The sequence below is a fragment of the Dermacentor andersoni genome, chromosome 4 (genome assembly GCF_023375885.2).
Source record: "Dermacentor andersoni chromosome 4, qqDerAnde1_hic_scaffold, whole genome shotgun sequence".
Taxonomy (NCBI): domain Eukaryota; kingdom Metazoa; phylum Arthropoda; class Arachnida; order Ixodida; family Ixodidae; genus Dermacentor; species Dermacentor andersoni.
In genome coordinates this window covers 21,532,787-21,548,863 of record NC_092817.1, presented here as the reverse complement: position 1 = coordinate 21,548,863, position 16,077 = coordinate 21,532,787, and the positions used below count along the sequence as shown (strand labels likewise).

The window sequence follows — 16,077 nt, the reverse complement described above, 5'->3', positions numbered from 1 at the left end:
TAAACTACCGTTGGATGACAAGGCTAAAGAATAAACAGTGCTCAACACACACAAGGGCCCGCTTCAACAGACTTTTCTTTGGAGTAAGTTCAGCGCCAGCCATCTTTCAAAGACGAATAGACTTGCTCTTCAGTGATCTGCCAGGCGTCCAAGTTTAACCTCGATGCCACAACCTTCGCATGCGAAGATTGTGGGATCGTTCCCCATCTGCGGCAAGTTGTTTTTTCATCCGCTTTCATTTCCATTAATTTATCGTTTCTTGTATTTCATTTATTAAGCACAAGTAATCTCCCTTATGTTGTCCTCGGTGTCAGAGTTTGTTGGCTTCTTATGGCATTTTTGAATGCTGACACTTTGCCGCTTTGTTTCGCTGGAAGGTGAGGCCAGTCAAGCTGCGTTTCAAGTCGCAGCTTATTTCCCGCCTTCCACACCACAGTTTTCCTCTGTGTGCGTGTGTGTGTGTGTGTGTGTGTGTGTGTGTGTGTGTGTGTGTGTGTGTGTGTGTGTGTGTGTGTGTGTGTGTGTGTGTGTGTGTGTGTGTGTGTGTGTGTGGGTGTGCGGGCGCGTGCGTGTGTGTGTGCGGGCGCGTGTGTGTTGCTGTGTGTGTGTGTGCGTGTGCGCGTGTGTGTGTGTGTGTGTGTGTGTGTGTGTGGGTGGGTGTGCGGGCGCGTGCGTGTGTGTGTGCGGGCGCGTGTGTGTTGCTGTGTGTGTGTGTGCGTGTGCGCGTGTGCGTGTGTGTGTGTGTGTGTGTGTGTGTGTGTGTGTGTGTGTGTGTGTGTGTGTGTGTGTGTGTGTTGTGTGTGGGGGGTGCGCGGGTGTGTGTGCGTGCATGTGTATGTGTGTGTGTGTGTGTGTGTGTGTGTGTGTGTGTGCGTGCGTGCGTGAGTTCATTGTCGTTCATCCTCGCGGTCGAAGCGAACCCGAAGCACAGTCTTGGCTCCTGGATGCATTCTCGCGACGTAACGCCGATCGTTGGGCGAACAAATCCTCGACGGCATCGTATTGCGGTGCCCTCGAGACATCGACAAGATTTTGCCCGTTTCCCAGTGACGTTTGTGCGCAGGCTACCGCCTTTTTGCTTTTTGAGTGAAGTGGCCTGACGTAATATCTTGTTGCCAACCGCTTCGTCGGCTATCCAGCCCGCAACGAAAACATAGCAACGACTACAGTCTTTCCTTAAAGATGAGTACGTGATTACATTTTGTGCGAAGCGGGCCTATATATATATATATATATATATATATATATATATATATATATATATATATATATACGTTCATGCCGTTCAATCTCGACGTGAGAGTTCCGGGCAGGGTTCCCTGCCTTCTCAGCGTTTCATTTTGAATCTAAATCGCGAAACGTGGAGGGAAAGGGGGAGAGCACGTTCCGGAGTTTATTCTCCGATTGAAGATATGTTGAAAATTCAGAGTTTAAATATGCTTGGATATTTGAACTCTCAATTTTCACTCGGAAGTAAACCCCGGAAACTTTCTCTCCCCCTTTCCCTCCCCCTTCGCGATTTCGATTCAAAATTCAAACAGAAAGAATTCGAGTTTACATATACTGCAAATTAGACTACAGCACATGTAAACTCGCATATCCGTCTTGTTCGTTTGTTCTTTAATCGTCGCAGTCGTTACGAGATTTAAACGTACACGGGATTAAATGTTAACATAAGGGGTACAACGACACCTTTATTATGCATTACGTTCCTGCAATATATTTAGCCTTGCGTTCATTCTCTGCGGCCAAGCTTTCTTTAAGGTGACTGTACCGAGACGTGCAGTTAACTGACAAGAGAGATAAAAATAAATATTAATAAAGGTAGACAGCGTAACCAGTTTCCTATTAATGTGCGACTGTACACAGGCGCCGGAGGAAAGTGGGAGATATATTTATTTATTTTATTTTATTTTGGAATAGTGTCAATCCCATGAACAGGATTATTACAGGAGTGGGTGTTTAGTACAGGTAATGCACAGGCACAAGCATTGTACTCGCTATGTAAGGAAAAAGAAAAACAAGAATGCTGTAAAATTAATGGCACACAAAGTTTGTCACTTTGGTGTGAGCACAGGCAGTATACATTTCTGGATTTCCTCTGCAAACTTTTGTTGTGTTGGCTATTCTACATAAAATTGGTCAAGCGCGTTCCATTACCTGATTACTTGAGGGAAAAAAGAAAAACGATATGTATTGTTAATGCATAAATATTCTTTGCACATTGAGTCCTGCTTTTGGCGCACTTTCCCTTGTTCCTTTATGTTAGCGAAAGCTACGGCGCTGGTTTTGAAGTGATCACTCAGCAATTGATAAAAAAACTTGAAATGAAATAATAATTAAAACAATACGGGAAAACGATAAAATGTGCTTGCCTGTGCACGAAGAGGGCGAAGTACACACTTGATACCAACAGTCCTGCACTGTTGTCAGTTTCATAGAATTCATCAAACAATTTTTCTTAACTAGACGACTCGAACTCAGCGGTGTACAACGACTTACACCAGACATTTCAGCGAAGTAAATCATACAAACACAGCATTACAGAAGCGAATGTTTTTGGGGTGGACATAAGAAATTGCGCGGTACTCGCCGATCAAATTTTTAATGAACTAAAATTAGGTAATTACCATTATTCATTGCACAATATAAACGCGACGTTGTATACTTGCGAAACTGAAGCCGACGTACTGTTCAAGTCATGTCCAGTGAATAAAAAAATGTGAAAGTATAATCTCCAGATATCCGTCCCCGCAAGATCTACCACGATATGCATTGGCGTTCCACAGTATGCAAAGCTTTACGGGATAATATATGTTGGAACGCCAGGGCACGTTGTCGGAAGTTCGCGGGCGGATTTTTCAAAACTGGTGCCAGCGTTGAGCGCTGACTGGCATCAATTACACACTCGCGACATGTTCTCAATCTTTTCTTTTCCTCTTTGATATTTTCAAACAGGATGTGCAGTGCTGCTGCTGGGGAGAGAGAGATATGAACATTTTTGTTTACTGCGTGCCGGTGCCAACATAGATTCACTTCCTCTCTCTTTATCTCTCTATCCTATTAATTGGAAGGGAAGGGGCATTGTTTAAGGTTTTCTCAGAGAACCCGGTATTTTAACCTTTCATCGAGAGTAGCACGCCATGCCTTACTGGCTCCAGGCCAACGCCTCCCGTTTTCATAAATGCCAGCATACTTCCCCTATAGTATGCTAGCTGGGGGTGCTTAGTTTGCCTGTAGGATTACGATGTGACAATCCGGGCAAACCGAGGGGCGTCTTTGACCATCTGCGTGTCAGTGAAAATAAAGTGCAAAGATAGAAAAATGAGATCGGAGGTGCTGTGGATCATCGACGTTGATGCTTAGGCGCGGCGGTTAAAACTCGGGTGCGTTTGGCCGCGCCTCGGCCTATAGTGAACGCTGGCCTATCCCTTCCCAGATTAAGGTCGTTGAGCTCCTGGGTAAACCGAGACACGAGTGTGAGATCAACGTTGGTGAATGTAGAGGCAAAAGAATGACGACAAGCCAAATTTGAGAATGCACATGCCCTATACTATATATTAGCGCGCAGGTGATTGAAATTTTGTTTCCCTACCTCAACGCTTGGCGAAGTCACCTTCACATCGCCCTGGCGTGTTTGCTTGGACATTTTAATGAGGCAGACAACAGCGCTCTGGCGCGGCGTTCGAGAGAGAGAGAGAGAGATTCTTCTCGGACAGCGCCAGAAGCGTTGCTTGGTACTCGGGGGGCCACAGCGTCATAGGCGCCCGATGAAATTTGTATAGGGCCCGTCTGTTGATGTGGCCCCGCCAGCGTACACATGTTCGCTGACGCGATCGACAACAATGCGCAAATCCCCGATCGATTTGCTTTGGACAACACCTGACGCGTTTTCAGCGGCATGGATACACAATCATGAGTTCTAGCTATAGACCCTTGCGTGGGTTACGCAAACGTCGTATACGGCGAATGACCACCGGAAAGTAGTCAGGATTCTCCTCTCGCGCGCCCCCCACTGCCTTAAATCCTGAGCAGTGCGCGAACAAGTTTTTCCTTGTTATCCGAACGTACCTCCTTGCTTCAAGGTCGCTTCTCTTACGTAGTTTCACGCGAAGTCGCCTTATACCTGCAGCCGCAGTGTGATCGAATGATTGTAGAGAGAACGTAGAATGCGTAGCAAACGAGGTGCGAGGACAGTTGGAGAGAGAGGGAGAGAGACTGCGTGTGTGTCCGTGCAATATAAACCTCATTTTGCAATGCAAATGCCGTTACGTTCAGGTATAAGTGCGTGAGCGAGTCATTAACGAAGACGAAAAGAAGAAAATGCCCTGCGGTCTATATTCTAATGTTATAAAATATAGCATAACTGGCAGAGTGATGAACGGGGCCGGTACAGCAGGATGCGCGCAGGACCACGCTTTAAAGAAAAAAAAAAAAAAGAAGAGAACGCCGATTTCTCCTCCTCCTTCTCCTATATGTCACCCTTTCCTCATTGTTTGTGCCGTACCAAACTTAAGAGTTTGACGCGTCGGCTTTTATGGTGTCCGATGCTCTCCGACGTGCACAGTGCCGTGACAGGTGTTGTGCCGTACGCACCTCCGCGCCATGGGATCCGGAGACCTGCTACCGCGAAACGCCGAACCGCTGCCGTCGCAAGCGTCCAAGGAAGCAGCGAGCGGCGGTAAGAAGCGGAGCGCAAGAACGTCAGTCGGTGAGCGCGCGCAGTAGTTTTCTGTTTTCGCCTCATCTTCGCATTCCTTTTAACGCGATAGCTGTTCGTGAGGTCATACATGCAGTCGTCGCTGAGAATGCCTGTCGGTTTCTTTTTCATCAAAAATACGCCTATGCAGACTTGAGTGATCCGACCACAGCGTCTCAACTTATTCCTTGCGAAGGCAGCCCACTCGCCCAGCAAACATCGTCGTCTACTCGAGAACTTTTTTTTTTTTTTTTTCAGTGCGCGCAACGTCTTGGCTATTGCCCGCTACGGCCTCCGAGGTGCGTATACTCCACTGACCAAAATGTGTGACCACTGAGGATTCCGCGATAAAGGCGATTTTCTTATCCGGCCATGAATGTAACTCGGAATGGAGGACTGCAGTGCAAACTTGGCATTGCGGACTTTCCAGTGCGACTCGTCGATTTCGATTTTGTGCCTCGGAATTGCGAAGAAATTCCGCTTGTACTTCTGCCCTCGGGTGCGTGTGTGCACCCGTGACGTACCGCCACTCGCAGAATCTGAACGGGGAGAGGCCGCCTCCCGAATGCACGTGGCTGCACGTGTTTGGCCCGCAGAGCTTCGTTTTTCTTCCCGTGTGGCGAGCGCTGATGCTAAGGCCTGACGACGACGACGACGACGATGTGGATGAAATGATAGACGGACACAGCAGCCCCGGTTTCAAGTTCTTTAAAAAAAACGATAAAGAGAAAAATAACTTGTGCTATAATAAGTACGCTTTTACAAAAAAAAACATAATAATAAGAAGAAACAAAAAACGCACTTGCCGTGTGAGGAGGCTTGATGATCCAGAAAAGACGGCGCAAGAAAGAAAGATCTGAGCGGTGTCAACTTGCAGTGTACTTGGTTTGGTTGTGTATTTACCCATTCGTGACATTTTCTTTTTCTTCTTTTTTTCGCTTCTTTTATACTATTGCATGCCCACCTGCTATAAGATAAATAAATGGAGCGGCGACGCCGAGGACGTCGCTTTCAAGTTCCTGAACGGCGCCCCATGACGTGGCGGATTTTGACGGCTGCTGATCGAACTTAGTTTGGCTTGTTTTATCGGTGAAGACAGACTACATTGTATTCTGAAGCAGCCCAAGAAGGAACTTGGCAAATTTCAAGAACTTTAATTACTGCGGCAGAATCGCCCAAATACGAGAAAATACCTTGAATTTAGTAACGTCACCCGGACTCCGTGTATAGGTGCTGGCATTTAGGCAAGAAATTCAAGGTTTCGACTTCATTTTCTCTTCTATAGCAATCAGTCATTATCGCGAAATTAACAAAACTCGAGTTTTGATTGAATCAGTCAGACTCCCGTTAAGAACAAATCGGAGAGGCCAGAGAATCTGTTAACCTTTTCATGCCTTCAAATGTCGTGATCATGATAGCTACGGTGCGTGAAGTATGTTTGAGAGTCGTAATAGTATTACTTCAACAACAACAAAAATTTTAGCGGGCACAAGTTCGAGAAGCAACACGGAAAACATTAATCGGCATACGTAATACATAATCATTTCAGTTTACTTCAGAAATGCGTGTTTCATGTGCAGCCTAACTGCTTACATTGGGAGCGAGAGTGCGCATTCTGTGGCCAAATTAGTTGAGAACGCACTATGCCTCGAATGACAGTAAGTTTTAATGCCATTGGCTATGTTCGTATACCACCTTGCAAATTACCTTCCACTTCAAGGCATTAGAAACGTAATGCTGTTCTTTTTTTTTCCCCTCATGTGATAGGTGTATTGGGCTACTGAGTGATTGTCGCTTACTGGCACTGTGCAAAGGCGTGCGATGTCACAAAAGCTGACATTTCACCTACCTTGCTGAAAGATCATTGGTGCCCTCATTCCGTTGAATATATATATATTGCTACGGGACAGTATTTCCAATGACAATACGTAACAATATATATATAAATATATATATATATATATATATATATGCACCAAAGCATTCAGGGCATTATCACTTCCATCAAGTCTTAATACCCCTGGGTGCTACTTTCCATAATTACCAGTTTGCAAAGGCACTTCGAGGTTCCCCTCAATTATTGTTGCTATGGTGTCAGCTCTGACGGTTAGTACATCTTAGTCGACGCTGGGACAGGTGAAACGCCATTTGCTTCTCATCTATAGCTACCTTTTCAGGTCTCCAGATCCGGGCATCGCGGTGAGTCGACTAGACGAGCTTTAGGTTCGTGCTAAGCGGATTTTATTTGCACCGGCTCTATAACAAACGAACCAAATGTTCACACATTATTCTTCATAAGCGAAACTTCGGCTTAATCGGTTTGCGTAAATAGGGGACGCATTCTGCGACGATCCCTTTCGACGATACTATCATAGAGAAAGAAAATGATACTATCGCCATCGCCTGACGTAGGGCTCAACCAGCCAATCAGTGCGCGCCTGACGGCCGAGGCGATAGTATCGCCGGAAGTGATTGTCGCAGAATGCGTCCCTCGATTTAGTGTTTCCCTTTAGCTGTTGCTTTACCTTTAGCTTGGCGCTTTTCGAACTCACGACTTTCCGTTTGCGAGCCAAGTGTTATATCCAGTGCACTGCGGCAATGAGTAGTAGGAGCATATCACGCCGGTCGACGCACCTGTCCGGCTAGCCAATTAGACGCACCACTTCGCACGTGCTTCGCGTAGGACCGGAGCCTGAATTCGCAAGCACTGGGACACACTATTTCTCTTAGTGTATCTGACCAGAAAGTTCTCGTTTCATTTAACATGAAGTATTTGTCAGAGGTATTGTCAGTGAATGCGCACTTTTTACACGCAGTGCTGCATTCTTCCACAGTACGGAAACGCATGAACTGGAATAGCAGTGCATTTCGATTCAGATTTTTAGCACTTACTTCTTGAAGATGGCGCAAAGCACATAGTTTCTAGCAAAATGTGATGCTTTGACTGCTGCATGTGTGACTTTAATTCTGCTATTACAACACATTCTCTAAAAGTATTAATTAATCATTAATATTAGTTAAAGCTAGTGAATTCCTTGTATAATAGCATGAATTCTTATATCCGCAGCTGCTAGGAAGTAGCGAGGTATACAGAGAGCTCGATCAAGTTATGAAGATGGCATTTTCTAAAGCTACAAGCTGCATCGAAAGTTTCCCGCTCTGAGGCGACATTGTTGTGCCGCCTCTGGTTCGGATTGACATTTACAAAGGCCCACTATAGCAGCAGCCGCCGGGGCACCGAAGCACAATGCGCTTCAATGGCTTATAAGCCAGTCGCTGAGCTAGAAAACAGTTCACACGCATACAGGGAAAAAGAGATATTTTGAGTAGAATACGTATCGCGAAAAAAAAAAAATTATGGGGTTTTCGTGCCAAAACCACTTACTGATTAAGGCACGTCGTAGTGCAGGACTCGGGAAATTTCGACCACCTGGAGTTCTTTGACGTGCACCTAAATCTAAGTACAATGGTGTTTTCGCCCCCATCGAAATGTGGCCGCCGGGATTGGATCCCGCGACCTCGTGCTTAGCAGCCCAACACCACAGCAACTAAGCAACCGCGGCGGTTACGGCACACGAAGAGAAAGGACACGATAACGCAAAGCTGGGTCTCAGTTTTGTCCAAACGCGTTTTTTTTCTTTGTGTACCGAGTTCACCGCTGGTTTCTTCCATTCAAGCTACTCCGAAGCTTCGTCAGCAATAATGATCATTTGTCTCCGATCCCCTGTATCGCAGAAACACGTGGTACATATATATTCATGAAAAGTTTATGTATAATCAATTTATTCTTCTGATGCCGCACGGAATATGGTCTTAGGCTCAATCAAGTCGCCAAGAGACCGCGGTTTGCTGCATATGAGGTTAATCAACGGTGACGTATGACGTTGAGTTCGCCTGTATTGCAGATTCCGATAGCAGTTTACTAAATGAGGGGAAGAGAGTACAGCCTATTAAAGACATATATAGCGCGCATGTCATTGTATCCGCAGTGGACATTGTGAAAATTATGTAGTAATATGCACACTGATGACAAAGGCAACAACGCAGAAAGGATGTGCACATTGCTGCATGCGTCCTTCCCGTCGTCTCCTGGGGCGGCTGAATGCAGTAACGATGACGATACTATGCGAGGACCAGCGGAGCTTCGACGTGCGTTATAGATGTGCGCTGTTAAGATCGGCCTGCAGCTATTTCAGCCCGCTGCACGTGTTCCAATCCAACCGGACGGGGCGCACTTCAGAGAACTGCGGATAACCAGCAGCCACGTGGCGCGGGGTCAGCTCAGGGGAGTTCTCGAGGGGAGGTAATTGGCGGAACCTCCCCATTAGCTTTTCGAGAATTTTTCTAGTCTATATTAATGACTTGCCTAACTGCATGTCGTCCTGAGTAAAATGTGCTATCCGGCCGCGTCAACAAGGACGGCTCAGAGTTCTACGAAGCCCATCTGACGTCGGCTCCGGACCACTGAAACCTGTGCGGCACTGAAACCTGTGCAACACGTGTATGTGAGCCCGCTCCTCCAAAAGGGCGGGTCATCTTCAATGATGTCGAACTATGACGTCGAGTGGAGTGCTTATAAGCAGCGATTGCCGGCTGCTAGAGCGTGCTCGTTGTCATGCTCAAAATGTACTCGTGAGCTGTTTGCTGTATGTTAGTCTTGCGGGCTGCATATGGGAGTCACGCTAGACTGTCGATGTATGTCTTGTCTAAGATGTAAATAATGTAAATAAATCCTGTTCCCCAAGTTCCTCCCTGCGACCTTCAACTCCTTCAAATGGTGGCAGCGGCGAGATCGTCCGACGACTCCTACATCTGGTTGACAGCGGTGGGATCGTCCGACAACTCTGACAGCGCCTCATGAGTCTCTGGCTCACGTTGAGGTTTGTGTCACTAGCGCCGGCAGACTGAACCGCGATATCGAATGTCAGAAAGCCTGCCTAAGCACTTAGTCACGGGCGTTTAGACGACGCGCTTCGTCGCACGTGTGCGCGGTCTAGCGTGACAAACTGCACAAGACGGATAGGATTTTTCTCGGCGCAAATCGTGGCTTGATAATCGGCTGCTGAAACGAGTACAAACGTCGCCTGGATAACACGAGGCTCTTGCGCTCTGTGACGTTATACAAAGTTGTTGTTGTTGTGGTTGTTCTTTTTTTAGCTGCACCAAATTTTTAGTGGCAGGAGCATCGAGTGGCACTATTGTTTCAATTGCGTAGCACTTTCGGTTCACCTCCTGAGACGGCCGGGAAGGAAATGAAAAATAGATCATAGAAAATAGAAAAAAAAATTGTGCAGTACGCAATTCATGGTTTCATTATAGATGTGACATCAGAGCATAAGTTTAGTTACAAGTTGAGTTACTTAAGTGTCTGGAATAATTTGAATTAATTATAAATCACTGAGACGACCGGATATGAAATTCAAAATAAACGAGAAAACATAGAAAAGAAATACTACAGTACGAAATTAATGGGCTTCAATAAATATATGATGTTAGAGCATAAGTTTAGTTACAAGTTGAGTTACTGAGGCGTCTGGAATAATTAGAATTAATTGGAAATCACTGATTACCGCACACCAAGGCACATAATTGCAGACTTTAGAGACCCGCCACGTGATCCCGATTTTGGCGACATTCCTGGAAACCCGGAATTAGAAAGCGGAAGTAATGACGTCACTAATTACATCACGCACAGGAAAGTGGCGCGATATTTAACCGGCTAATTAAAGGAAAAGAAGGTACCTCCGAGTTCGGTTCGTGCGTTGCGTTCGCCTAAAGTTAACCGACAGAACGCCGAGGTGCGAGTGCCACTAATGGCACCTTCGGCAGGCCCTTTGGAAGCGCTCTAGACCGCTCTCGCGAGCGTCGTCGTCTTCGGCCGGTTGAAAGGGGGTGCGCGCTTTGCCCCGTTCGGCTGGTTCTTTTCGATCACTCTCCTCCATCTTCGAGCGCTCGCAGGCGCTCCGAGCCCTGTCGTCGGAGCAGTCGTCGAGATTGAGAGCGTTTCCCGCAACGTCATCGCAGCACAGCGTCGCCGCTGTTGGCGACCGTCCAGCGTAACCTATAGGCACCCCAGGCCACAGCATGCTGGCGTCTCAACGACCGCTCGTCCCACCGGCGCGTCCGCCGGTTTTCCCGGCAACGCCGGGGGCTTGGGATAGGCGAAACATTTGGACGTTGGCAGTAGTCCCATAGAGAAAGATGGTAGTCCCATGGTTATGCATCTGCCACTTCCTCCTCCGAGAGCGAGTCACACGTTCGGCTTGTGCGCTTGTCCGCTGCCTCCGAGTTCGTGGAACGCCGGATCTGCCCAACTCTGCTTCGGGGCGTGGAGGAGACCAGTCGAAGATGCCATAAGAGACACCTAAGTCAAAGATTACGGTCGCCTGCCAATGTCTTTAGATTGCCTATGGTAGATAGCAGAATTCTAACCCTTGATCTAAATTACTCGATGAGGCGGCCATTACCTCTGCGAGAAACCAAAATGTTCAGTTGAACAATTATCGTAATCACTCGAATTAACTGTTTAATTAATTACCTTACGCCACCTATTTCAATCTACGAATTATAGCCGCTGTGTTCGCACGGCGTATCCACTTGGAACGAATTCTCTGGACAGCACTAGTTCCGTGGTATAAATTTTCTGTGCCCGACGAAATGCACTGGCGTTGCAGTTACTTGTTAAGAAACCGCTATTTTATGCATTGAAGCGCAAAAGTATGTGGAACACCAATGTATTTCGACGGTCACTTTGAAAATTAATATCTTGGAACTGGTGCTGTCCAGAGAATTCGTTCCAAGTGGATACGCCGTGCGAATTCAGCGGCTATAATTCGTAGATCGAATTAGGTGGCGTGAAGCTGAGAAGTTAATTAGCGTAATTATGTTAATTACTCAATTGAAAATTTTGATTTCTCGTAGAAGTAATGGCCTCCTCATCGAGTAATGTAGATTAAGGGTTAGAATTGTGCTATCTGCCATAGGCAATATTTAAAAAAGTTCGTGCAGCTAAAAAAAAAATAGACACCCTGTATAAGTGGGCCGACAGCCCAGGCAAACGTGAATGATGACGAGCGAGCTCGGTCAACGCTACAGCAGCGTTATTGCATGGCCTTCGAGGCGTTTACCGCGCGATCTCGGAGGCCAAAGGTCATGGTGTTGTCACGCCTCGTTTGGCCGTGAAGATCGAGTAACGGAAACATACCTCCAAGGCCATGCGTCGTCGTATACTGCAGGCGGCGGAAGCCACTAATGACGTCTGACCGTCACTGTATAGATCGCACATGCCTACCAGCGCAAATTAATTTGGGCGAAATAAGAAAATAAATTGTTCGGTTTAAAACGTCCCGAAACTGCAAAGGCGGTTATGAGGGAAGCCGCGTTGCACTCCGGGCTGACTTAAGCCAACTTTGACCAAGTACACGAGGGTCCCTGCATTTCGCCCCCAACGACCTGCGGCCGCCGCGGCCGGGAGTCTAACCCATATGACTCCGTGTTCAACTGAGCCACCAGGGTGGGTGAATACTATGTTGCAGTGTTTGCTGCCTTGTATTTAAAAAAAAATGGACTAAAACGCATACGCCAACGAAAAAAAGAAAAATGCTTTCTTAATGCTGCAAATATTCCGCGTTCCCATGCGCTGCGCGTAGCCACCTTTGCTGGCCCAAATCCGAGATCTCGGAGGCTCGTATGACTGTACGACCGCTGGTAGCGCCGTTGTCGATAGGTGTCACGGCAATGTTACGCCTGAAACGGCCGAACGTAAACGCGCCCAAGCCGCAGCCCGCTGTCGTCGCCATGACTTCAATGACGACTCTTTGAAAACAAATGACGGGGATGAAGCCAAGGCACGATGGCGGAAGTGCAAGAAGTGAACAGCATTACTTTGCAAGCATTATATACTGGCCCGTATAACCACCGACGTTGCAGTGCCACCGGCGACGTGTGCGATAACTTTCCTTCCCGCGATTGCACCGCAGCAGGTCGGCCGTGTTTTCCGACCGGCACCAAGTGCAACGGGCGCGCCCCGGGCTGCTGCTCGGCGGGCGACCGCGCGAGACAATGAGGACTAACGCACGTGCATCCGTCGCGTACGCAAGGCCCGTGACAGGAGACTTTGTCGGCATGCTTTCTCTCTCGGAGAGCGCACTCTGCCGACAGCTTCCCCGGTGCGCCTCCCCAGTCACAAACACTCGGTGCAGAGTCGGCGTGACGGAAGGCCAGCTGTGACATTGTGCAGAGACGTCCGATATCCAGCTGCTTGCTTGCTTGAAAGCCTTTATTGAAAACAGAAAGAGAGGTGGAGCCCTTAAGGGGCTCCGCAATGGGTGGAGTCCCTATTCCGGGACCCCATTGCCGCATGCTTGCCCTGCCGCCGTGTACTGCTACTACATCCCGAACACTTTGCGCCTGAGGCCGCGAGTTGCTTCTTCGCCATGTCGGGGATGGAGCGCGATATGGAGGAAGAAAGGGGATCACCTATGGAAGAACAATAGCAGGGTCGACCGCGCTTTAGCCAGGCAATAAAACAGCAACGTTAAATCAGGTTATAGTGGTAAAGTATTTTATAATATCAAAATAACTAGAAAGAGCTTGTTCGTATTTCGCATTAGCCGACTAGTGCACGAAAACGCTTCGTCTGCGTCTAATACAGTGTCTTACTCTGTGTGTGTGTGCGTGCGTGCGTGCGTGCGCGCGCTAGTCGGCTAATCTAGGCCAAGACGGCCTTGTAACACGAGAAAAATGTATAAGAGAGCTTGGCCGACAGGTGCAACGAATATGCCACGATCAACCACGCGCACGCAATGCGTCAAAGAGAATGTCATCCCTGTGCGAAGGAATCTCGCGGTAAAAAAAAAAAAAAAAAACGCACCACTGCTTTTTCCAAAACACAACGTCACTTGAAACGACGGTAAAAGCTTTTGCCTTAAGAGGGGAACACGCGATGTGTTGCGTCAGCCAGGCGGGCTCGCTGGATATGGAGACCACGGGAGAGTCCATCGTGCAGCAATTGACGGAAGTGGCTCGGAAGACGTGCCCGCCACAATCTCGGCACGGCATTTTGAAATGGGCGTATGAAATTATTCGAATTTACGCCGCTGGCGACAGGCGCGTCTGTACACCAGCCAGAGAAGTTGAGCGAGTGGCTTTGTCCAGCAGATCCGTGTGAAGCGCGATTGTGCCGACGGAACATCGAGACGGGTTGAGTCAGCCGCCAGCTGTCGACCCGACTTAGTATATCGGACACCGCAAGAGGCAACCGCGGAGCTCGTTCCGACCGCGTCGCTTGAATGCGTGCCCGCGTGCTGCGTGCTGGCCGCGCGATCGCTGCTGCACCAGTCGGGAGCGTATGTGCATAAGCGGGGGCGTTGGCCCTTACGGTCCCGACGGCCGCTCTCGACGGACGCCTTTCCAAGGCCCCCTTGGGCAATCGACCGAGCAGCGACGATCGTCTCCGCCACCAGGCCGTGTGAGTTCCGCCTCAGCGCGTATCGCGCTCTATCAGTCTGGCTCGGCGCCGTAGTCGCTACAGTTTTGGTGTCACTTCAAAGCCGCGCCGACCGACCCTTGAGTCTGTCTCTCGCGGCCGCCGTAGCGTCGCCACCGCGATGTCTGCTGGTTTCAGCGGCGTTCGAGTTCTGTAAGCTGGCATAATTGCGCTTGGCGACCTTGCCTATGGGCCAAGTACAATATATCAGCGAAAATTTCGTCTTGTTGCGTGACGACTCGAGTCGGCTACGCGTGTCGCGAGAGTGTACGACAGAGCACTCCTGCAAATCACGTACTCTTAGTGCCCGCAGCATATAAAACTGTCTCCGTTCATTAGAGCGACAACATATTTTAATTCAAGTGATTTGCCGCTAGGTATGCGTAGCAAAAGAAAAGTAATAGAGTTGCAAGAACGTTGTAATTATTGACAACTCACTCACTCACTCGTTAATTAATTCATTCATATGGTCAACTTTAATGTGTGCATGGGGGAGGGTTCAACCTTCAGAACGTGTAAAATGGTAAATTGTATATAGATAGTACTAGGTATAATATGCGCATATTTACACTTGAGGCTTTTTTAATACTTATAAGCGTGACAAGCCGCTTCACTAGTGCTGGTATGTATAGCACGATGTCTGTCCCAAAAGTTCACGCAGCAAGTCACCAAAAAAAGTGGGAGAGCGTGTGACCACGCTGCTTTCCCGCTCTCCCCACTCAGAGGAACCCAGCTGCACGGCTAAGCCAAAATGTTGTGCATATATTTTTTGTGCAACCCAGTTTTGATCTTTGTCGTAATGGAGATCGCCCAACATGGAGAACAAAGGACACGTTCCTTGTGAAATTCGGTACGAATGAGACAGAAATTTATCAAATGTCGCGACATGCGTATGTAAAGTACACCGTAAAGAAAATAACGTTCTTCAAGTGAGTCCGTTCAGCGCTTTCTGGAAGGCCGTGAAAACCTCAAAGGCGCCATGAGATCAAGACACCCCTCCAAAACGCGCGAAGGTGCAAACATCCATCGTGTGCGTTTCATCAAGTGAACGGTTTATCCAAGAACCGCTTGATTTGAGCAAGTCCATTCACAAGATTCTGAGGGAAATCTTTGGAAACAAGAAGGGTTTTCGCAAAAATGGTATACGAAACTATTCACTCCTGAGCAAAAGTTTCGACGAAAAGAATGCTGCATCGATTGGACATTTTCAGACGAAAGAGTTGAATTCTTGAGTCACTACCTACGACAAGTCTTATATTTACGAATACGAGATCGCAGTGAAGCCGCAGAGCAATGAGTTAAAAAGAAAAAAGAGGAAGACAAGCCAAGGCCAACCCATATAAACAAACAAGCAAAGAAATTAATAAGCGATTAATTAATTATTTAATAATTATGAATTAATTGCTTAATGAAAGCGCTGAATATCAAAGCTAAATCAGCCATTATCGTTTTTTCTTTTTTTCTTTTTTTTCGCTACTGTGGTATTGTGCACAATGAATTCGTAGCTGAAAGTAAAACTGTCATGTAGCTGTCTACGCGGAATTCTTGAAGCGTCTGAAATATCGTGCGCGTCTCGTGCGACCAAATTTATCCAAAGGAAGGCGATGGATTCTGGACCAGGACAATGCCCCTGTGCACTCTGCATTCATGGCGCTCGAGTTTTTGGCGCATCACTGTGCTCGAAGACCCTCCCTACACGCCGGATTTAGCGCATGCACTGCGACTTTGTTTCGTTCTCTCTGTTTCGCAATTGCCAACTGGTGCTGCGGAGGCGGCCTTTCGGATGGGCTTCCGGATGGGACGACTTCCAGCGGCGCAACATTGTGTCTTATGGGGAGCATTTCTTTGAAGGTGACAACATTGATGTGTCCGTAAATTTGTGAAATGAACT

The 16,077-nt window shown here is 47.7% G+C and overlaps 1 protein-coding gene across 5 annotated transcripts in view; it reads left to right on the top strand.

The window, feature by feature from the left end:
* LOC126536001 (fatty acyl-CoA reductase 1-like) overlaps positions 1-16,077 on the top strand; it is a 98,425-nt gene that overhangs the window by 25,595 nt on the left and 56,753 nt on the right. Inside the window, exon 2 of one of the 5 annotated variants that reach the window (XM_055073474.2) lies at positions 4,568-4,711. The exons of 2 other annotated variants lie outside the window; for them this stretch is intronic. In XM_055073474.2, the coding sequence (XP_054929449.1) occupies positions 4,606-4,711 (106 nt within the window). In that variant the 5' untranslated portion in view covers positions 4,568-4,605. Of the gene's footprint in view, positions 1-3,806; positions 4,712-13,837; positions 14,169-16,077 lie in introns of those variants that run through there. 2 more of the 5 variants (XM_055073478.2, XM_055073477.1) reach the window with 2 other exon arrangements.